Here is a 23,077-nt window from a genome sequence, read left to right on the forward strand (position 1 = left end):
TGACCTGCAGTAGAGTTGAAATATTTTTAGTATTACACTTCCACTTCGTGATGACTTTCAGTTCCACAACATTGTCTTTTTCCCTGTCTTGGAGTAACTAAAAGGAGTTACCTTGCAGTGCTGGCATCTTTTAAGCTTTACCCAGTACAGTGTTCTTGAATATTTGTTTTTATTTCACACTCTTTTAAGTGTTAACTATGCTGCTAAAAGCACAAAACTAATGTTACTGTAACTCACTTTTTAAAATATGCAAAACTGTATGCATTTCATACTGGAAGGTACTTCATTAGTTCACATTTCAAAACTCTTGAGTTTTATAGGACATTATGTATATGTGTATTGCATTTCATATTTGAAGAGTGAAGTGTTTAAAGCTTAAGATTCTTTAGGAGCTCAGTTTCAAATAAGCTGCTTTTGAGATTTGTATAATAAGAACAGAAAACTAGATGGCTAACTCAGTATTTGCATTTAGGTTCACGCTTTAGTGTGGTCAACCTCACATAGTTATGGGTTTCCATATGCTGCATGCTCTTTGGTATTAAGAAAAGATTTTATAGTCACTGTTTTCTAATGTCAAATGTAAGGGCTTTCGGTTTCTGATCCTTAGTATATCTGATGAAAAAAACATTAGACATTCTCATAAGCATGTGGAAAGTTATACTGTAGTTAGCCCACTAAAAAAATGTGGTTTTTGTTAGACTTTCTAAGGTTAGCTATTATAAGGGTCTTGTAATGTGTCAGTATTCGGAAAGATTAGAGGTGGGACGTACACTATTATACGTCTGTATAAATGAAATCCATTATTCGGGAACAAAGTATATACTATCTGTTTAAGCTTTAGGGTATTCCAGACATTAGTGATGTTGTATATTACACTTACAGGAAATAATTAACAATTTGAATAATGTATCTCTTCTACTATTCAGTGTACTTTTTATTTATGATTACATAATTTGATTAGTTTTAGGGTGTCAAAATACTGCTACATAAAAGAGATTTTATGTAAACCAAATGTAAATATCAATTAAAGAAACTTTCTCTTCAGTTCATGTTTCTGTTCTCCTGGAAAAAGCTGAACTTATGAATGTAATAGATACTTTGATTTTATATACTATCTAGCATGTAAATATAAAATCTTAATGCATCATGTATAAGCAGATATGTTAACGAGTGGTCACACTAAAATTCTGCAGAGCTGCATGTGCTTTATTTAAATTGTATATACACTAGCATGGACATTGACCCTTTTACACCTGGAAATATTTACATTTGATTGAGAGGCAGTACATCATGGACAATATATTTATTTGCCTGCTTACCCCAGATGGTAGATCATAAATATCTTAGTTCTCCTGGATTTACTGTGAAAAATGTAAAACACATTGATGAAACATTTATATTTTAACTCATTGGTATTCCACTTTTCCCACAATTATGCTACCACAGATCTAATGTGTTCCAATATTGCAAACTCCAGAGCATTCTTGAATACAACTAAGTTGAAATGTCAGACTTCAGTGAAAGTCACTTGGCCGCATTATAAGCATCTTCTGATTTTTTTATATCATTTCACTGTTTATATTACTTAGTGACCTTAAACTCCCAGATCGAAAACTCTTCCTGCGCACACTTCGAAGATAGTTGCGATAAAGCATGACACTGATGACTCTAGCTTGAAATTGTTTAGAAACAATGTAGTACAGAATAACATCTAAGCACGTACTGAGATTCATGAGAAAGGTGGTAAAGGCTGCCCACGGATTGTAACTCTGGTCTTCGTCTTGCAGCATCAGGAAGGCAAAACAAATGTGGAAGGGCACAAAGCAGACAAGCACTTGCACAATCAGAGTAATTATAATTTTTATAGATCTTTCTTTAGCTTTGGGTTTCAGTTTGGAAGTCCTGCCGTGGACAAAATGGTAAATAATGATTAGATAGCATCCAATCATGATAAACAGGGGAATCAAGAAAAAAAAAATCAAACGAGAAAAATTTAACATATTGACTTCCTTTAGATGGATGATATCGAGCATCTTCATGCAGGTAGTAAAATTTGAGGCTTTATCTGGATCCGAATATAAAAATAGCAGAGGGGAAGTTGATGCAAGGGTCATTATCCAGATACCAATGCAAGCTAGCAGAGCTTTCCTTGTATTTCTAAGTTCTTTGACGTGTTTGGGCTGGACAATGGCCATATATCTATCAACACTTATAAAAGCAAGCAGCCACAGAGCAATGCTTGGATAAAACACAGTGAAAGCACCAAGAATCCGACAGAATATATCTCCAAATGGCCAAGCTTTCTTTGCATAGTAGGTTATCCGAAAAGGTACGGACAATATAAAAATTAAGTCCAGTAATGCGACATTCATCATATAGACTGTTATAGTTGTTCTTTTCTTGGTGGTGCAGCTGAAGACCCATAGTGCAGTGATGTTCACTAGCAATCCAATTATGAATATAAAACTATAAAAGACAAGTGATGCAATCCTGTACTCTTCTGGGTGCCAGTTTCGTGGCATAATGTTTTGATTCTGATGGTATTCATTCATATTTTTTTCCTCTTAAAACATGATCCCTAAGAACAAATGAAGTAAATAATGAGTAATTAAAATTACAATCAAAATTAGAGTTGGAAATTTGTATAGAAGCAAAACAGGTTGTTCTTATTTCTTGACCACAATTATTTTTTAAAACTCATTTAAAAATAATTGCAGTCAAGAAATAAAAATACATTATTGTAACTCCCAAAACATGCTAGGCTTACTCTATCAACATAATGTCTGCCCCAAAGAGATTACATATAGTATCAAACTTGTAGGGAGTGATGTGTTATTTAATACAGTAAATTAAAGTATAATTATAGATTTAAAAAAAAATTAACTAATTAAAAATGTGTCTTGTAAAAGGATTTCCTAAATATAATGAGAAAATTTGAAGTCAGGGATTGCTGAATGTTGTTATGTTTCGCTTTTTGTTTGTTTGTGTTACTGTAGCATCTAGCAGTCCCAGCCAGGGACCAGGATCCCACTGTGCTAAGCGCTATACAAACACAGAAGAAAAAGACAGTCCCTGCTCTAATGAGCTTACAATATCTGAAGTTTGCTGTTTTAAACAGTTGCAAATTAAACAGAACTCTTCTACTTGTCCTTAAATTCTGTAAGTAGCCTTTTCTAAAGAAAATACTCCTCAAAAGTATATTTGTTTTAAAATTTAATTACTAAAATTGAGTAATAAAAAGAACAAATAAACATGAAATTTGGTGTAGTTCCTATACACAAGGAAAAATATCAGTTGTGAATTTTAGCTACAAACTGCATAGTTCCCAATAGAACATATGAAAGGCATGGAAAAAAAGAAAAAGGTAGCTTAATACCTACTTAGATTCTAAGTATAGTATCCATACCCAGGGTTTGAAAAAAATTTGCCAGATACATACTAGTGAGAAGACTACATTTATAACTTTTATTTTAATACAAAAATTCGCAATGGAGAATGAACCACGCAAATTTCACGGCAGTGTCCTTGTGGGAAGCTGCTGGGCAAAGGGTCAGCATTTTTTGTATCAGCCTCTTTGTCATAAGTGTTTGAAAACTGAAGTTTCATGCTGCTACCTCAGCTGCTGAAAGAGAACAAGAAGCTTTCTTTCTTTCTCCACCCTATTTTGGTGCAGTGGTCTACTGTGTGACGTCCTTAGCCTCTTGGTGGTTGTCAGTGTGCCTGTGCTACTGTACCCCTCCCCCAGCTTCGTAGTTCCTGAAAGGAAAGAAGAATGTGTTCTAGTGTTCCTGCAGCCTCCTGGCTGCTTTGTGTATGGCAGGGTTCTCTATTACTCAACCCTTGTCCCAGCCTCCTGACACTTGGGGGGTGGGTGGGTGGGCTGGGATCACTGCTACTTTATTCCTCCCCCAATACCCTCTGTGTGTGTGTGAGAGAGAGAGAGAGAGAGAGAGAGATCTCCTTACCCCCAAAAATTGAATAGTTCCCAGTTCCTGACTGATACTGCTCATGGTTTTCCCAAGCAGCAGAGGAATGCAATTTCCATGAGGTGTCAGTGGACATTTTAGGCTTGTAAGTGACAAAAGCATTTAAAGAGTAATTTAGTTCACTGTTACTCTCTGTATTTTTTTTTTTAATCTTTATCTTTTCACTGTAATGTCTGCCATCTACTTTACTTACTAATACAGAGCTTCCAGATTAGACCCATGGTTTGTTTAGTCCAATATTCTGGCTGAAAATGGCCAGTTACAGATGCTTTTGAGGAGACTACCCCTATATTGAACAATAATGACATGACCTGTCTATATGGGAAATTTCTTCCTAATCCCTATCAGTTAGGGTTAACTCCTGCCTTGAAATGTGTGGTTTTATATCTCTCACTTTTTGTTGTTGTTCTCTATAATGGAACTGTAGTTTATTTCATTATACACACGAATAAATCCTATACTCTTGGTCTCAATGAAATTTTCTCATTCATACAAAATGTTGCTGATTATTTGAGGATGATTTAGTCATTAAAGTGAAAATGTTAGTGTAACGGCAATAAAGTAAAATGGACTATTACATTCGGAATGGAAAAATTATGTAGTGTATTGTGGTGACAAGGAAGGAGATTTGGAGGGAGTTTCAGAAATGCCTCTGAAGTGGTCAGCCCAGAGGATGGGTCAAATTAAAAGGAATATTTTTAAAAGATATTGAGGCACATCAGAAGGAGGATGGGACACATCCCAAAAGTGGGATTCTGTTAATGTGCAGCATAGTGATGAAATCTTATCTACCAATCAATCAATTCAATTTTGATAATGTTTTCATAAAAATATTATTTTCCTAAGAAGTTACCAAAAAAAATAACAAAAATTCTGTTAATAAAATATAAGTATAAATATGAATCAGTATTATGAGAAATATACCAACATGTTTGGGAACTGACTCCTGAAAACACTCCCAGCAACAGTTACATTTTTGTTTTTATTTTAGGCAGTGTGTATCCTCAAACTTTTCATTCCTTCTTTCTCTTTATGGGTTTTAGATTTCTCTCTCTAGTGATTAAGTGCCTGTGATATACTTCTGAGCTCCTACACCAATTTTATAAATATAATGATTGCAGTGTACAATAGTAGTATATGCATAAATCTGCTCATCCATACTCCATGTTGCTTGTGGCCTGTAGCTTACTTGTAGGGTCTAGTTAGTTTATTAGATGTGCCTTTCTGAGACATGTAAATGAGGGCACATATTGTAACAACGAGGGTTTTTTTAATTGTTGTTGAAGACCTAATTCCCAACCTTATTTGGTTTAAAATGTGTGTCAGGAGTCTGGCATGAAGTCAGGAGTCTGCTACACAGGTAAGAAATACCTACGTATATTGGGGATGGGGGCGGGAAGGTTTGATGTATAAATAAATGCAACTATGACTGAAATCAAGCCTTTGCTGCGTGCATGGATATCCATTAATACCAATGAGAGAGCAGTATATGTAGATCTTCATTGTGTGCATCTGAGCTGAGAATTTTGCCCCCATTACTATATTTAGTGATGGGAATATTTAGCTGTTTAAACTGAATAAGTGGATTTATCAAAAGGTCTTAAAGGAGGTCACTGATTTCCAAATGATATGATTTAATGATTAGTGGAGGTTTTTAAGGTATTGTGAAAAGACTTTCCTGTTGCTGATCCATACAAGTATTGTCATTCATTTTATATATATACATATATTTTAAATTGTGGGTGGTGTGTGAACAACTAGTCAAGATGATAAGCTCACCTGAGTGCTGTTTTTGGGACTTTCAGGACAAAGGCAGAATTGGTTTTTCCTGATTTTGACTGAGAGCTAGTACACTTATATATATAAAATCTATATCTATAAAGAGCTAAACTGCTTTTGAAATGATTGCTCGGTTTTTTGGGGTTCTTGACGCATACATTTTTTTTTTTTTTTGGTTACCATCTCTCTGCCTCCATCAAATGTCCGCATAAATCTTCTGTAGTTTGGGTGTATTTATGGTAATCAGCAAGATCCAGTAGGTTTGCCCATTCAATATATGCAAATCATTTTACTATCTAAACTACTTAGCATCAACATTGATTTTTACCTGTTACTTATGGAAGGGTTCAATTAATTATTAAAATACTGTGACTACATGTGTTGTTAAAAAACAAAATCTGTTTGCTTAAATTTACAGTCATATAATGCAGCTGTTATTTAAAGTCCTTATTAGGAGTGGAATTAAGCTTCCTTTTATTAGTTGTAGAACAATTCATATTTTTAAAGAAGGAAGTCAATCTGAATAATAAGTATTGACATCTAAGTTACTTTTATGCTCAACATGAAAATAATTGATCAAACATTACTTACCTTTATGCACTATAAAGTTACTTCAGTGATGCTTGTTTTGTACTCTCTGATCTGTAGAAGGTTTAGACTTGCTTCTGTCTGTCCAACTTAAACTTACTAAAATAGAAACCCTCCTGCATAGTCAGGAAATGATGACGTAATGAAGCCAGCTCTGGGTTCTCTTATTGGTTTATATGTATTTTAAACATTTTTGTTAATTTGTATGTAGACCGATCATGTCCTTTAACTTGCCAGGTTTGTCGGCTGACAGAATTCTAACATTTTTTCAGCAGGTATGCTTTTATAATATTTCTGTCTTTAAAATCAGTTTCTTTGCAGAGCATACGTAATACAACTAACTCCCTTTGGCTGAAGTGTTTTGGGAATATCAAAAATATTTGGATAATTGATGTTTATTGAATACATTATTTGCATGAGGGAAATAACCAAGTTTTGGTTAAAAGGAAGTTTCTGATAAATAGAGTTTTAAATATTTTGCACAGACCATAATCTCTTGTGGAAATCCCCATTGTACTTGCATTGCCTTGAACTGGTAGTCAGCCTGAAAATGAAAGAAACTCATTACATTTGAAATAGAAAGCTTGAATCTCTTGTATGCATTGTGTATCTATATCTATATTTTCTTGTTGGCAAAGTAATGGTGCTTTAATATTTTTATAGCTTTCTAAAATAATACTAAATATCCATCATCTGAGAGCTTGCCAGAAAAACACTATAAACTGTTCTTACACCTGGGGATCAATTTTTTTAATAAAAGGCACATGACGGGAAACATCAGTATTTTCAGTATTTCCTTTGACCAGAGAAATGACATCTTTTTTTTTAATCAAATAAAAAAGTTAATGTTATGAGCCCTTTAGTATGTCCCATGTTAATTATACTGCTTTATCAGGGCCAGATAAAATCTGTTTTGAAATTTTTTGTATATTTTTAGATATTTGGCAATTATTGTATGTATTACAGTGACACTCATCATATAGTGAAAAATTCTGTAATTCTTAATCTTTATTCTAGCAAATCTCTCAATAATGTCAGTAGGAGTTTCTCAGAAGTAAGGATCAAGACAGACCTGCAGGATTTGGGCCTTAGTGAAGTGGAATCAAAGTCCTAATTTGTATCACTGCATTCTATTAGAGACCTAGAGTCCTGTCACTTCTCTATGAAAATGGGTTGTTGGCCTCAGCCTGAATTTAGTGGATAGGTATTTACATCACTCACGTCAGTGTGCATGGTTGTATAGTCAGAGAGTGAGATATCTTTAACTGTTTCATATGGAACTAGTTTAGAGGAACTAATCTTGAGCTACGCATGTGATAATTTCAAAGTCATTCCAAATGAAACAAGCATTAAACTCTAGCCAGTCAACCCCCCCAGACACCTAATACATCCCAGCTTCTCAGGATGCTGCAGCTTTTGTTCAGAAATGATTTTGTGGTGATTGCTTGTAAAATTGTATCTTTTAAGACACTGCTTAATCATAAAATGTTAAACATCTTAAGAAACTAGTGTGTTTTAAGGGTTGCAAGGTGGCAGTTGGTGTTGTAGTTCAACAATGTTAGAACGCTGAAGTTCACTTACAGTGGAGTGAATCACCTGTGTGATATCTTCAGACTGAGTAAAAGTTCCCTGAAATGCTTTTTCTTGGTCTCCAGCATTCATTATGCCACGCTGGATCCTATGCAGAACTCATGGAAGAGAGTATCCAGGGTGCCGAGCTCCTCCTTCCCCCCACAAGAATACTTTCTTATTTGAGAAGTAGCATACAGTATACCATATAAACAAATGGAAAATGCAAAACAAGTACAGAATTAATTCTGGCTCTGGATGGAAAACAGCTGTGTGTTTAGTTCGGGATGGGAGGGATGCTGTGCAGTGAGCTCCCTCAGGTTGCTGTTCATGTTAGAGGAAAATGGCTGGCCTTGCTCTCTCTCCTGTTGAGCAGGAGATGAAGTTGAAGATGCCATGTAGTTGCCTCATTGGACTACCAGTGAAGGGTGTAGAGATCTTGTTTCAAGTTATCTTCTTCCTCTATGCTACAGTGCCAAGAGAAGGTTAAAGGGATGGACTTTAATTGGCATCTCTTGTGATGGTGACTTTGTTCTAGGGTAGTGACTGACATCTTGGCTCAGGTTGGCTACCTTAGCTATGTCTGGGTGTTTTCTCTAACCTGGCTCCTGTTGACACACACAAGTCTCTAACCTGAATTTAATGGTGTTTTCAACTCGGCTTCCTGACCCATCTTGGGATAGGAACTGAAATCCAGATGCTGCTATCATTTGGGCTGGTAACCAGCCCACTTTGTAGTGAGGATGCAGGCAAAACAACTCAAGTGTTGATAGTTCTCCAGTGCCTTCCCTTAATTCCCTGCATGTACTCAGAAGGACAGACTCATTCTCCCATAGTTCTCTGGGAAAAAGTCAGAGTGGCTCAGTGTACTGCAGCACCAGGCACCATGGGATATGCCCCCAGAAACCCTAGTGAGCCCTAGGTGAGTGCAGCACCAGTGAAGACACAATTACTTTGGTATGGCTTTGTGGTGTGGCTGTTCAGTCCTGGGCTAGGCTAGTGTGGGTACTAAGATCAGGTTGCCAATCTTCCAGGTTAACTCTGCAGTGAAGACATGCCCTAAATGTGGTGATGTGCTGAGAGTGAGAGGGTTGGTGGCTATGTTTTACCCCCCAGAGGTTCTCCTTCTGTTGTGGGAATTACTTGGTTTTGGTTCCTTCTTTTGGTCCACTTTCTTGTCAACAAGAAGAGAAGAAGCGCATATTTTGGCTGCCTACCCCTACTTCTAGCTCCTATTAAAATAAATGCCCAGTATTGTGTGTTTCATGGAATCATAGAAATTCAAGGCATCAAGTCCGGCCTCTGCTTTGAGGCTGGACTAGGTATGCCTAAACCTTCCCTGACAGATGTTTGTTCAGCCTGTTCTTAAAAACATCCAATGATGGGGATTCCACAACCTCCCTTGGAAGCCTATTCCAGTACTTATCTATCCTTAGAGTTAGAAAGTTTTCCCTAATATTTAACCTCAATATCCCTTGCTGCAGATTAATCCTATTCTTTTCTGTTTTACCTTCAGTGGACATGGAGAACAATTGATCTCAGTCTTCTTTATAACAGCCCTTTACATATTTGAAGACTGTTATCAGGTCCCCACTCAGTCTTGTTTCCCTTGTCATCATGATTGTGAAATTACTGTGAGGGAAGAATATGGTTTTGTTGGGGATCGTCTTTATGTGGTCATTCTCACTGGAAGGAAGCAACTCATGGTTAGTTTCTTTCTCTCCCTGTCATACTGCTGTATTCCTAGCATAGTAAAAGGGGAGTAGTTTCATAATGGGTTAGTCACCTGGCCTGTTTGTTGCGCTGTGTGAGCTTCACAGGGGATACAGAGAGTTCTGCATCTGAAGAGAGCAGTTATCTACAGCTTCAGCCTAGTAGGAAACAAGCTATATCTTGCATGTTTTCCTTCTCTCTCAGTTTACCACCATTAGGCTTAATGTGTCCCTCAGAAAGAAAGCGGAGACTCAAACTTCTTATTCAGGCCAGTTCTTCAACTGTGCAGGAAACGCCTGTCTCCAATATCCCAATCTGTTAACTATTACCAAGCTTGTTGTTGTGGGTCAGTTCACGTGCCTTCATTGGGCACTAACCACAGCCTTTACTTGTTGAAAACTTAACCTGAAATCTGTTTTAAGTAAACACCACTGTAGTTGAGATTAGTTTACTGTTTAACAGTTGATTTTTCTAAATGAATTATAACCCACATGCATGCTCAGATCATCTTGAAATTTGCTGTGCCTCATTAGGACTTGGGATAGGTGTGGGGTTAGTGGTTAAATTTGGGGTGGTTTGAGCAAGGGCTTCGTAAGATATAGTGCCCCTTATAAAAATCACATGACATCAACCTTTTACAGTTCTTATAGTTTTTTTGCATACAGCTGGGGCTCAAACTGTTGCTCTGATCCACCCCAAACTGATATCACACAGTTGGGGTTCAAGTCAGCTGTTGTCCAGCATCCGCTGCCCTTTTGGGGGAAGCAATATTTCAAAAGTTATTTGGGATGAAAGTTGTCTCTCCAGGGTGGCTCAAGTTTGGACAGTGAACCAGAGAGTGATTTGTCCATACTTTATAGGTGCTTTATAGGACTGCTTATCTGTGGCAAGCAAGAGATACACATGACAGAGTCACTAAGTAGCTAAGGGCAATATCCTGCTGCCTTTGAACCTGAACCATACTCACCAACTGTGAGTTTGAGTTCTGCTGTTGGCAGATTTCTGAGAATGTCTGCCGTACGTGTTTCTACTGTTTCTGCATTCTGCTTTGGGGGTGGAGAGAGCTGGAAAAGAGCATCAAGTACCCATCCCCCCTCACTATGGAAATATTAGGCTCCACAAGAGTTTGTAAAAATGCATCTGTAGCTTGGCAGAGGGAAAGACTGAGACCAGGATTGGCAAAAAATAACGGAATGATTTTATTATCATAAAAAACATGCCTCAAGTTTAAAAATCAGTTTGTTTTCCTATGTATCCTTATAGATAGGGTGACCAGATGTCCCATTTTTATAGGGACAGTCCTGTTTTGGGGACTTTTTCTTATATAGGTGCCTATTACCCCCAACTCCCTGTCCCGTTTTTTCACAGTTGCTATCTGGTCACCCTACTTATAGATACAGTAACATTTGTTTATATAATCTTCCAGCTCCTAGTAGATAATCGGTTAGGCTGAACTCTTCTGTTGATCTCCTTTGGAATTGAGCAATAACAACTGTATAGCTCTGCAATGCATTGAGTTACAGTTTAACATTTTTCTGGGGTATATAGCACCATCTAATGACTGAAGTATTATCTTCACTAATCATCACAACTTGCATTGCTAGACAAAATATCTTTGCTAGTTCTGTCTCTGATGGATTGTATTATGGTAACCACAAGTCCCTTGGAAAAGTCAATACTCCTGACACATAAAATGGACTATAACCCTAAACCTTAAATAGCACTAGTTATTCAATTATGTACATGGTATTTGACATACTATTAACGAAATTTTAATTGTATTTTTCATATTTAGATTTTACACTATTTTATATTTGATTTACCAAATCAATTGTAAATTTACATGTGATGAGTCTTTATGAATACATAAAAATTTCTGTAGGCAGGAATATCTTATCCATGTTCTAGAATACCCAGTGATATTTACAGGGTAATATTTGACTTAAAACAAGCCAGTGTGTGCACATTCTGATCCCCGATGCCTTCAGTTCCATCCACTCCCCCCATCCTATATTATCTAATAATAGTCTAAACATCTCTACATGCAAATATATTTTAAGTCTATTTTTTTGTTTTCTATTACAAATAAACTTTGGAAGACACATGATATTTAACGTAAGTCTTTTTGTATACCTGACGTTCATTTAAAACTAATCAGTATCTAATATGTATAAATACAGATGGTACCCTAGAGATGTAATTTTACAATATTAACGGGAAAATGCATCTCTTTAGAATTAGGTTTTATGTCTTAATATATCATTTAAAACTTTGCCATGAATTTTCTTAGAGTGTGCTCCTGGAATGTAATAGGATTTAATCAACCTTTCAAAAGAATTAAAATCCTGAGACACCTCAGATTTAAAAAAAAAAGGTGCCATCTAGCTTTATTTCAGGAAACTCATGTAGCAGAAATATATGCCGATAGAATCAAGATGATGTGTTAGGTGTTGAGTATCATTCATCATTGAATTCTAAGAGCAGAGGCACATCCATTTTAACTCATAAAAATATGACTTTCAATATATACCGTTTTGGTGTGATCACAAAGGAAGATACGTTCTTGAAGGCTGTTTCAACTCAAAAATGTTAATTCTAAGAAGCATTTACAGTCCAAGTGGAGGTAATTCTGAATTTTTTAAAGATATTGCAGACATTCTTTCCAATTAAAAAGGCATTCCTGTAATACTGGGAGGTGACTGGAGTGCTACACTAGATAGACATCGGACAGATCCAATTACATGAGACCCAGCTTTCAAAGCACAATAGGCCAACCCTCGTTTATTAATGAATGAATTTTTTAAAAAAAATATGTTGAGATAGGGACACCCCAAGGAGGATCACTGTACATTACGTTCTTCTTACTCCAGAACTGACTTTTTCTTGTGTCTTCAGAACTGATTGCAAGATGCCTAGAAGTAGCTATTGATAATAAATTAATTTCAGATCATGCTCCAGTTATACTTACCATAGATGCTGGTTACACATCATTAAAATCTTCTAGGTCAGGGGTTCTCAAACTTCAGTGTGCTGCGACCCCTTTCTGACCACAAAAATTACTAGACAACCCTAGGAGGGAGGACTGAAGCCTGAGCCCACCCACGCCCTTCTGCCCTGCGCACGCGGGATGGGAAGGGGCAATGGCAACCACCGAGCCCCACCGCCCCAGGTGGGGGAGCCAAAGCTGAAGCCCAGGGGCTTCAGCCCCAGGCGGAGGGCCTGTAACTTGAGACCCGCCACCCAAGGCTGAAGCTCTTGGGCTTTGCCTTTGGCCCTGGGCAGTGGGGCTTGGGCTTTGCCTTCGGCCTCAGGCTCCAGCAAGTCTAATGACAGCCCTGGCGACCCCATTAAAACGGGGTCATGACCCACTTTGGGGTCCTGCCCCACAATCTGAGAACCGCTGTTCTCGGTGGAAGCTGAGCACTCTGCTACTGAAAGATGCAAAGTTTTTGTTCTGCACTTGATTCAGTCATCTCTAACTTTATACAAGAAAATAAGCACTTATTTACCTCAGATACCATCTTTTGGGAAGCTCTGATAGCTATCATAAGGGGTGAGTGCATAAAGTATGCCTCCCAAAAGAAAAGAGGAACTCATGTTACTTTAGACTCTCTGGACAAGGAACTAGATGAGTTGCAGAGAATGCACAAGACTGAGCCCAATAATGAAAATCTCCTACATTCTCTAATCAATGCCAAATATAACTATAATGAATACTTATCCAGCCAGGTTGAATTTGACTCAACAGGGTCAAACAAAGGTATTAAGAATGGGGAGATAAAGCAGGTAAACTACTTATCAGAACACTTAAGATGGAACTATCTGCCAGCAATATTTCTTCCTTATTACAAGAAGATGGGAGTGTTGTCCTTGAAACAACAGATAGAATTGTTTAAATTGATTAATTATATCAAGCTTTATATAAAGCAGTCGACCAATTCGATCATTTCATCGAAAACCTACCTTTTCATACCCTATGTTCAGAACAAGTGTAGTTTGTGGATAAAGCTATCACAACACAAGAGATCAAACAGGCTATAAATATACGAATTCTAGCAAAGCTCCTGAGAGTGATGCCTTTCTGGCAGATTTCTACAAAACATTTTGTAATCTGCTATCTTCTATTCTTTCAAAAGTCTTCACTTAAACATTCCAAAAAGGAACCAAGTCTTGTGACATAACTACTTTAATTACCTTCATTTTAAAGAATAACAAAGGTGGTTGCCGCCCCATATCTCTATATAAAACAGATTGCAAAATAACTGTAAAAATGTTAGCGACACGACTGAATACCATCATCACATCATTTATACACACGTCAGGTTGGTTTTATTAAAGGAAGATTGGCTGTTGTTAATATGAGAAAATTTGCTCACTTGATCCAGCAAGCTCAGATATCAGATGTTCCCTCCATAGCAGTGGTTCTCAACCTGTGGCTCCATTTAGCACACAGCTGTGGCCCAAAATTGGTTGCTCCGGTCTGGCAGGGAGCAGGGGGTCGGTGTGGCATGTGGTGCGGGTCTGTCCCTGAGGGGAAGGGGCAGGCTGGCAGCCCAGGACTGGATGGACCACTGTGTGTCTGGTGCAATGGTTCTCAATCTGTGGCCCACGTAACACATTGCGGACCGCATATGTGGCCCGCAATGGTAAATAGGTTGAGAACCGCTGCTCCATAGCCTCGTCTCTAGATGCAAAGAGAGCTTCTGATTTAAAAAAAAATAAATCAATCAGATCAGGACCAGTATTCCTGAATTGAGTCAATGTATTATATGATTGTCCCCACACTTCATTATCAACTAATGGAATTATTTCTCCCACATTTCATCTAGAAAAAGGGACATGACAGAGCTGTCCGCTTTCGCCCCTCTTTTTTAATGTCTCTCTTGAACCACTGACAATGTACATATGCCAGCCCTCAGCCATTGAAAGTGGGACCGTAAACAGGAAAGAATACAAAATCCATTTATATGCTGGCAACATTTTTGTACCATTGAAGAATTCATCCTCCTCAATCCCATCATTACTGAATGTAGCTGATATTTTTGGAAAGATCTCTTGCAATGCATATATCCAAAAGTTTCAGCATTTTCCATCTCAAATATGCAAGAAAATAACTTATCTAAGTGTTAAAATTTGTCCTAATCTTCCCAAAAGTGTTTCTATAAATATGGACTATACATTAAAATAAATTTCCAAGGATGTAAAGAGGTAGTGTCTCCTCTCTCTGTCCTTTCTGGGGAGAATAAAAATAGCAAAAATGAGTATCTGTCCAAGATTGACTTAAACCATTAGCCTTTTATGTTTCAAGGTCTTTTTCCCTTGCTCAAATCAATAGGCTTATCATGAAATTTATATGGGATAAAACACAGGTTTGCTTGTCACACAAGACCCTTAAAAAATCCAGGGGAACTGGAGATATGAGGTTGCCAGATTTGTCTATATTGTGTAGCATTCCAAATGTGTCCTATTGTAAGGTGGTTCCCCCTCACTCCCTCCCAGTAACTCTGTATACGCACAGGCCTGGTTTGAGATTGAAAAAGATTAGCTATGCCATTTGGTTCCCTCTCTGTTTTTATGTATCTTAAGAGGCTACCCACATCCTTAAGGAAAAATCCAATCTTTGCATCTACATGGGGCATCCTGCAATGCATTAAGATGATTACTGCATCATGGAAAGAGCAAGGTTACAACATCTTAAGACCACCCCATCTGACAAGGGCTCAAAGAGGTTGGACCCTTTGGGAAGAAAAATATTCTCCTCTGTGAGCCTGCAATTCTGTATCACTAACTATTAGACTTCATTAGTGAAATACGATTTTAACAATTACTCTAGATTGGCAGACTTTAAGACAAACCTCACCTTGAAAGACAGACCCCAATTTCAATCCTTCATTCAGGAAGGCCGACTAGCAGCAGAAACATTCCTGCAAGCTGAGGTGGATGCAGTGGACACAGCATCTAGAGAGCTAGCCACTGTTATGGTTCGGAGTTGTGATTCTTGGCTTCACTCTTTGAGGTTCCCCAGGGAGGTGCAGAACACCACAGAGGATTTACGATTTGACTCAAACTTGTTCAGTGATAATACTAATGAGTCTCTGCACTCATTGAAGAATTCTAGATCAGTGGTCTCCAAAGTGTGAGGTGTGTCCCCATAGGAGGGCACAGAGGAACATTCAGGGGGGCAGGGAGGGAGTGCCACTCAGCGCTGCTGTGCCCTCACTCCGCTCCAGCCCCAGCCCTGTCCCCAGCTGAGGCTCTGGCCTCGGCCCCCGACCACAGTCCAGCTCCGGCCCTACTCCCAGGAGCGGCACCTGCACTCAGCTTTTGGCTTGGCTCTGCTCCTGGCCATGGCCCCAGCTGCAGCTTCGGCTCTGGCCTTGGCTCCTGGCCCCTGACTCCGCTCCCGGCCCTGGCGGGAGCATGGATAGATTGCATTATGGGTAAGAGGGTTGCAACATAAAAAGTTTGGGGAACACTGCTTTAGATCGATCCTCCTCCTCTTGGGAATTTACACCACAGCTCCGAAGAGAGAAAGCCACAGGCAGGCATATAGGCCAAGACTGCTCCCTCCACAAACATTCTACTACTGGCATCCAGCTGAGCCTTCACGCAGGCATCATAGAATTTAGAGACCTTGATTTTTGGTCCCCTCTCTTATCACAATCTCCACTGACTGGTCTGTACTTCCGTGGATTGTCCTTATTTCCTTTTTTATAGATGGTATTTGCCCTTTTCCAATCTTCGGGAATGTCTCCTGTCTTCCATGACTTTTCAAAGATAATTGCTAATGGCTCAGATATCTCCTCAGTCAGCCCTTGAGTATTCTAGAATGCATTTCATCAGGCCCTGGTGATTTGGAGACATCTAACTTGTCTAAGTAATTTTTGACTTGTTCTTTCCCTATTTTAGACTCTGATCCTACCTCATTTTCCCTGGCATTCACTATTTTAGATGTCCAATCGCCACCAACCTTCTTGGTGAAAACTGAAACGAAGACGTCATTAAGCACTTCTGCCACTTCCACATTTTCTGTTGTTGTCTTTTCCCCCTCATTGAGTAACAGGCCTACTCTGTCCTTGGTCTTCCTCTTGCTTCTAATGTATTTGTAGAACGTTTTCTTGTTACCCTTTATGTCCCTAGCTAGTTTGATCTCATTTTGTGCCTTGGCCTTTTTACTTTTGTCCCTACATACTTGTGTTTATTTGTTTATATTCATCCTTTGTAATTTGACCGAGTTTCCACTTTTTCTAGGTTTCAGAGTAGCAGCCGTGAAGTGAAGTGAGCTGTAGCTCACGAAAGCTTATGCTCAAATAAATTGGTTAGTCTCTAAGGTGCCACTAGTACTCCTTTTCTTTTCACTTTTTCTAGGACTCTTTTTTGAGTTTTAGATCATTGAAGATCTCCTGGTTAAGCCTGGGTGGTCTCTGGCAATACTTCCTATCTTTCCTACGTAGTGGGATAATTTGCTCTTGTGCCCTTAATAGTGTCTCTTTGAAAAACTGCCAACAGTGTTCAATTGTTTTTTCCCTTAGACTTGCTTCCCATGTGATTTTACCTATCAACTCCCTGAGTTTGCTAAAGTCTGCCTTCTTGAAATCCATTGTTTTTATTGTGCTGTTCTCCCTCCTACCATTCCTCAGAATCATGAACTCTACCATTTCATGATCACTTTCACCCAAGTTGCCTTACACTTTCAAATTCTCAACCAGTTCCTCCCTATTTGTAAAAATCAAATCTAGAACAGCCTCTCGCCTAGTAGCTTTCTCCACCTTCTGAAATAAAAAATTGTCTCTAATACATTCCAAGAACTTGTTGGATAATCTGTTTCCTACTTTGTTATTTTTCCAATAGATGTCTGGGTAGTTGAAGTCCCCCATCACCACCAAGTCCTGTGCTTTGGATGATTTTGTTAGTTGTTTAAAAAAAGCCTCATCCACCTCTTCTTCCTGGTTTGGTGGTCTGTAGTAGACCCCTACTATGAGATCACCCTCTTTTTTTTACCTTTTATCCTTACTCAGAGACTTTCAACAAGTCTGTCTCTTGTTTCCTCAGAATCTGCAGATACCTCAGTCATCTTAGATTATCCCCTGTCATTGAAGAACTCGGGTCTTTCCTTTAGCTCCTTGGAGTCCATTTCACAGTGATTAGTGCCTTCCTTCTTCCAGTAGATGGACGCTCCATTTTTATTCACTCATCAACAGATTCCTGAAGAGCCTAGTTAGGACCTGTCAGTGGTTAAACCAAACACCTCAGTGGGACCTCAGTCTTGTCCTGTCAATACTCACCACCACTTGAACTTTTGGCCACATGCTCTATGTCCCACCTTTCCATGAAAGTCACATTTTTAGTTGCTATTATTTCAACCAGAAGGGTGAATGGGATGGGAGCACTCATGGCCGATTCACGCTTTACCATTTTTCACAAGGAGAAGGTCTCCCTTCACCCTCATCCTAAATTCATCCCTAAATTAATTTCTGAATTCCATGCCAACCAACCTGTCCACTTAGCCGTGTTCTTCCTGAAACCCCATGCTTCTGTTGAAGAGAAAATACTTCATTCTCGGGACCAAACCAATCAGAAAATCATCAAGACTATTTCTTGCTATAGGAGAAGGTCACAAGGACAAGAAATATCTTTTCAGAGAATCTCAGAATGGATTTCTGGTTGCATCATCATGTGTTACCAATGAATGCATATGCCTCCTCCAGAAGGGGTAAGGGCACACTCCACAAGAGCACAAGCTGCTTCCACAGCATGTCTACAGGAGGTGCCGATACTGGACGTGTTCAGAGTGGCTACCTGGAGTTCTATTCACACATTCACAAAACATTACACACTAGTTCAGGTCTCTGCTGCAGATGCAGTTGTGGGGACTGCAGTTCTTCAAGCACCTTTACTGCTGACATCCTCAGACCTGCCTCTGGTTTGAATACTGGTTGTCAGTCATCCATGTGTGACCTACACATAGAGATAGACATTTTAAGAAATAGAGTTTATTTACCTGTAACTGGAGGTTCTCTGAGATGTGTGGTCCATGTCTGTATTCCACTACTCGCCCCATGCCCACCCTGCTTCAGAGCCTATTGGCTTCATGGTAAGAACAGAATCTGGAGTAGCATCAGCACACACTGCCTCTTATGCCCTTTGTCTGGAGCGTGAGGAGGGACATTGCTTGTTAAGACTCTCCAGACTCGAGCACAGGGCACACATTCATACCTATGTGTGGAATACAGATAGGGACCACACATCTTGAAGTACCTCTAGTTACAGATAGGTAACCTCTATTTATTCTGAAACAAGAGCGATCAGATGGGGATGTATTCCAGAATGGTTTATTCCACAATATTCTGAAAAATTAATGTAGACATGGCTTAGGATAAAATTAGAATTTGGTGAACATGAGCTACCTAAGCCCAACCTGCACTTGTCTACTTAGCCTTCTCCAGAAAAATCCCCAAGAACTTCCCATATGTTAACACTTTTTTATCTTTGCCCTGGGGATTCCGGAATACATCCCCATCTGGTCACTCTTGTTTCACAATAAATGGAGGTTACTGTGATGTTGCACTCCGTATATTTATGGAAATATGCTTATGTGTGTAAATATAATGTAACTGGAATATGCTTTATGCAAAAGGTCTCTTGTAAGGTATCATTACAAAGCTTATGATCTCCTGAGTATGTTTATCCTATTTGTTTGTGTTATTTCTATGTCTGGAGTTAGGATAATAAGATATAAACTTGTATTACTAATGTAAACATGTTAAGTGGAAGCCATTATGTGTGCCTCAGAATCCATGAACTGTGAATGGGGTTTGTTTACCTTCAAGCCTTCCTGTGTAGGTGTCTTCCAGCTACTAGGGTATGAAGAAGGAGGTTTTACAGTGACATGTGATCATGTCACCTGAACTGGAATCCATCTTAAACTTGGTGCTTTTCCATTTAGAAGGAGGGATGGGGATCCAGAGAGACAAACAATTCCTGCCTTCTTGGCAGGGGGTGGAACAGAACAAAGGGGGTGGAACAGAACAAAGGGGGCTGCAGTCATGAGAAATCCCCTAGTTACCACCTGAGCTGGAACTAACACGAACTGTACTAGGGGAAAGGATTGGGCCCAAACTAGGAAGGAGTCTAGTCTGTGAAAGAAGCTTATTGGAACATCTCTGAGGGTGATATTTACCTGTATTCAGTTTCTTAATGTATTAGGTTTAGACGTGCATGTTTTGTTTTATTTTGCATAGTAACTTATTTTGTTCTGTCTGTTATTACTTGAAACCACTTAAATCCTACTTTTTATTCTTAATAAAATCACTTTTGTTTATTAACCCAGAGTAAGTGATTAATACTTGAGGGAGCAAACAGCTGTGCATATCTCTCTACCAGTGTTATAGAGGGTGGACAGTTTATGAGTTTACCCTGTATAAGCTTTATACAGAGTAAAACGGATTTATGTGGAGTTTGGATTCCATTGGGAGCTGGGTGTCTGGGTGCTGGAGACAGGAGTACCTGCTGAGTGGTTTTCAGTTAAAGCCTGCAGCTTTGGGGACGTAGTTCAGACCCAGGGACTGTGATGCAGCAGGCTTGCGTGTCTGGCTCAACAAGACAGGGTTCTGGAGTCCCAAACTGTCAGGGAAAATGGGCTCAGAGGTAGTTTCAGCACATCAGTTGATAGTCCCAAGGGGGTCTCTGTGACCAAACCCGTCATGGTGGTGTAGTCAAACAGGATCTGTGCACAGCTGATTGCTTTGAGACACTGGTGGTGATTTTAAGTGAGTTTTGCGTCTGGTGGCTGGAGAACAGACAGAGTGGTTACTGGTTTGTTATTTTCTGTTTGTTTATTTCGAGTGAGGGAAATAAGCACAAGAAAGCAGGAAAATGACTACCAGTGAGACAGCTACAAAACTAGGGCTGGCCAGACTGAAAGTGGAAGACAAGGCAAAGGACCGTGAGTTTCAAATGTGGCAGGCAGAAATGAGGCTCAAAGAAGCAGCTGCGGCCAGGGAAACCATGGAGGCCCAGAAACAGGCTCAAATTGAAACACAAAAAGCTGCCCTGGAGTTAAAAGACAGAGAAATGCAGGCCCAAATTGAGACACAGAAGCATGAACTGGCTGTAATGGAGTGGAAGAGACACAACCCTTCAGCATCTGGCTCTGCTTCCCCCAAAATCCATAAATGGGAGCGGTTATGTCCACAGTATGATGAATCCAATGATATTGCTGAATATTTCATCACCTTTCAGAGACTGTGCACTCTCCATGCAATTCCTGAAGATCAAAAAATCACCACTTTAGTTGCAAAATTGACTGGGAGAACTCTGGACATATTCCATAAGATGCCTATTTATGATGCTTCAAACGATGGTAAATTTAAGGAACTGGTTTTGAAACAGTTTCAGATTACACCTGAAACCTACAGGGTTAAATTCAGGAGTCGTAAGAGGGGATCTGGATTGAGTAATGTGCCTTATGTAAATGAAATGAGAGATTTGTTTGGGTAAGGGGAAAAGGCTTTGAAGAAATGTGTGATTTGGTTACTTAGGAACAGTTCCTGAATATGTGCAGTGATGATGTAAAACAGTATTTGTGGGACAAAAAGGTGATTGCAGTTGGGGAATTAGCTGGGTTTGCAGGCTCTGACGAGCAATCACAAGCTGCAGTTAAACATAAGCCACCGGCAGAGGGGTACAGGATGGGTGGAAAGCAGAATCACCGTTTTACCCCGGGAAAAAGGAGGCTGGGCGTTCACCTCCCCATCCCCCATTACTCGGCCCAAGTCTCCTGTACAAGCAGAGAAGCCCAGAAAGTGCTGTCGCTGTAAGTCCACTGAGCACCTGAGGAATAAATGTCCTTGGCTGAGTGGGAACAGGCGGCGTAACTCAAGCTGCTGCTTCTCGGAGCATAGGGGTATCCCAGGCTGCTGCCTCTTTCCACACAGGATTTGTAAAGGTTGCTTCTACACAACCAAGCACTGAGCATGTGCACGCTGTTAAGTTTAATGGCAAAGTGCTCCAAGGATGGAGAGACACTGGGGCAGAAATTTCCGTGGTCAGGGGGGACCTGATCCAGGAGAAGGATTTGTTACCAGGAAAAATGGCAGAATTGGAATTGGTGGGATGTTACAAAGTCCTTGCACCTTTAGCTATGGTACACATGGAAACTGGTGATTTGCAGGCTAAACTGACTGTTCCAGCAGTGACACACAATTTTGCACTGTTTCTACTGGGGAATGATTTTTTTGATGTGGCAGAATCTGTCCCAGGGTTTGTTAGCAGCAAGAAGGACTCTTGTGCTAAAAGCCCCGGGGGGGAAGCTGAAATCACATGTGCTGCTGGGGGAATAGGAGAGGGTCTCTTTAATTCCTCTTTAAATTCACATAACATGAGAACAAAGATGAAATAAAAGATTAAAAATTAAATTCAGACTATAAGAGCGTTAATATTTCTGTAGCAGTGGAGAATGCAGCTTTGGGGGCAGGGATGGTCCTAACCAGTTCCTGTACCCTTGGGGCTCAAGGCGGGTCTCTAGGGGAAGGGCTGGATAGAGCCATCTCCTGTTCTGTGATCATCTTCCTGGGGGAGAGGGATGTTCCACCTTATAACAGGGAGGCCTTCCCAGCTGCTGACTGCCAGGAAGTTGCAGGTCAGCAGGGGACAGGTTCTTCACTGGGGTGCACGGAGATATGTATCCCAGAGATGGAAGACTGGTGACTGCTGCAGTGGGAACAGACCCCAGGGACTCTGTAGCTGGAAGCAAGCCCAACCTGAGTGAAAGGGGAGGGAGGATTTTGGTGGCCAGTGAAGGGTCTGTCATAGCTGGTAGCTGTGAGCCCACAGCTGGATCATGGTCACCTTCCCTTTTGGAAGGAGTGTCTGCCTCAGAGGGAAGCCCAGAGAGCAAAGTCCAGATGGAAGGTGAGGGGGGACAGGAGGGTCTGCCCACCTTTTGTAGTGAGGCTTTTCCCCAGGAGGAGGGTGAAGGATCTGCATCTAAAATGCCAGTCCCCTCACCTGTAAATCAGGTTTTTAGGGAAGACCGGGGCTCAGATCTCCTGGAGGGGAGAGTCCACACAGCTGACTTTTTGGGAACAGAGAGTGGGGTAACCAAGGGAATCTTACCAATCCAAAGCACTCCATTGAAAAATGTTGTTCTTGCTACCCTTTTGAGAGATAACACTGCCTCTTCAAGGCTGGAAGAAGGAAAACTTTGCATTTGGGAAGCTTCACAAAGGGGTGGGGTCCAACAGAAAGAGATTCCAGAGGGAGGGGCTGAGGGCAGGCATGGTTGCAGTGTACCCTTTTCTTGCCAAAACCTCAAACACATGCCTGAATTGAGTGCCTTCTACAAAGAGGCAGAAGAACCTGTATCTGAGAACCTACCATGGTACACAAAGAGATTGAAAAATGGAATAGACACTGAACAAGCCAAACTGTGAACAAAGTCT

The 23,077-nt window shown here is 39.9% G+C and overlaps 2 protein-coding genes across 2 annotated transcripts in view; one reads left to right on the forward strand and one right to left on the reverse strand.

Moving 5' to 3' along the window:
• Positions 1 to 23,077, forward strand: part of UBAC2 (UBA domain containing 2) — a 164,423-nt gene that overhangs the window by 39,320 nt on the left and 102,026 nt on the right. The window lies entirely within an intron of this gene.
• Positions 1,096 to 6,433, reverse strand: GPR18 (G protein-coupled receptor 18). Its single transcript, XM_077807047.1, has 2 exons — positions 6,357 to 6,433; positions 1,096 to 2,578 (listed from the first exon to the last, which is right to left on the reverse strand). The coding sequence occupies exon 2, from the start codon at positions 2,550 to 2,552 to the stop codon at positions 1,560 to 1,562; it is 993 nt and encodes a 330-aa protein (XP_077663173.1). The 5' UTR covers positions 2,553 to 2,578; positions 6,357 to 6,433; the 3' UTR covers positions 1,096 to 1,559.

The sequence above is a fragment of the Eretmochelys imbricata genome, chromosome 1 (assembly GCF_965152235.1).
Source record: "Eretmochelys imbricata isolate rEreImb1 chromosome 1, rEreImb1.hap1, whole genome shotgun sequence".
Classification (NCBI taxonomy): Eukaryota; Metazoa; Chordata; order Testudines; family Cheloniidae; genus Eretmochelys; species Eretmochelys imbricata.

Coding starts and splice junctions, on each gene's coding strand:
- GPR18 (XM_077807047.1), bottom strand. CDS start 2,552: ATGAATGAATACCATCAGAATCAAAACATTATGCCACGAAACTGGCAC.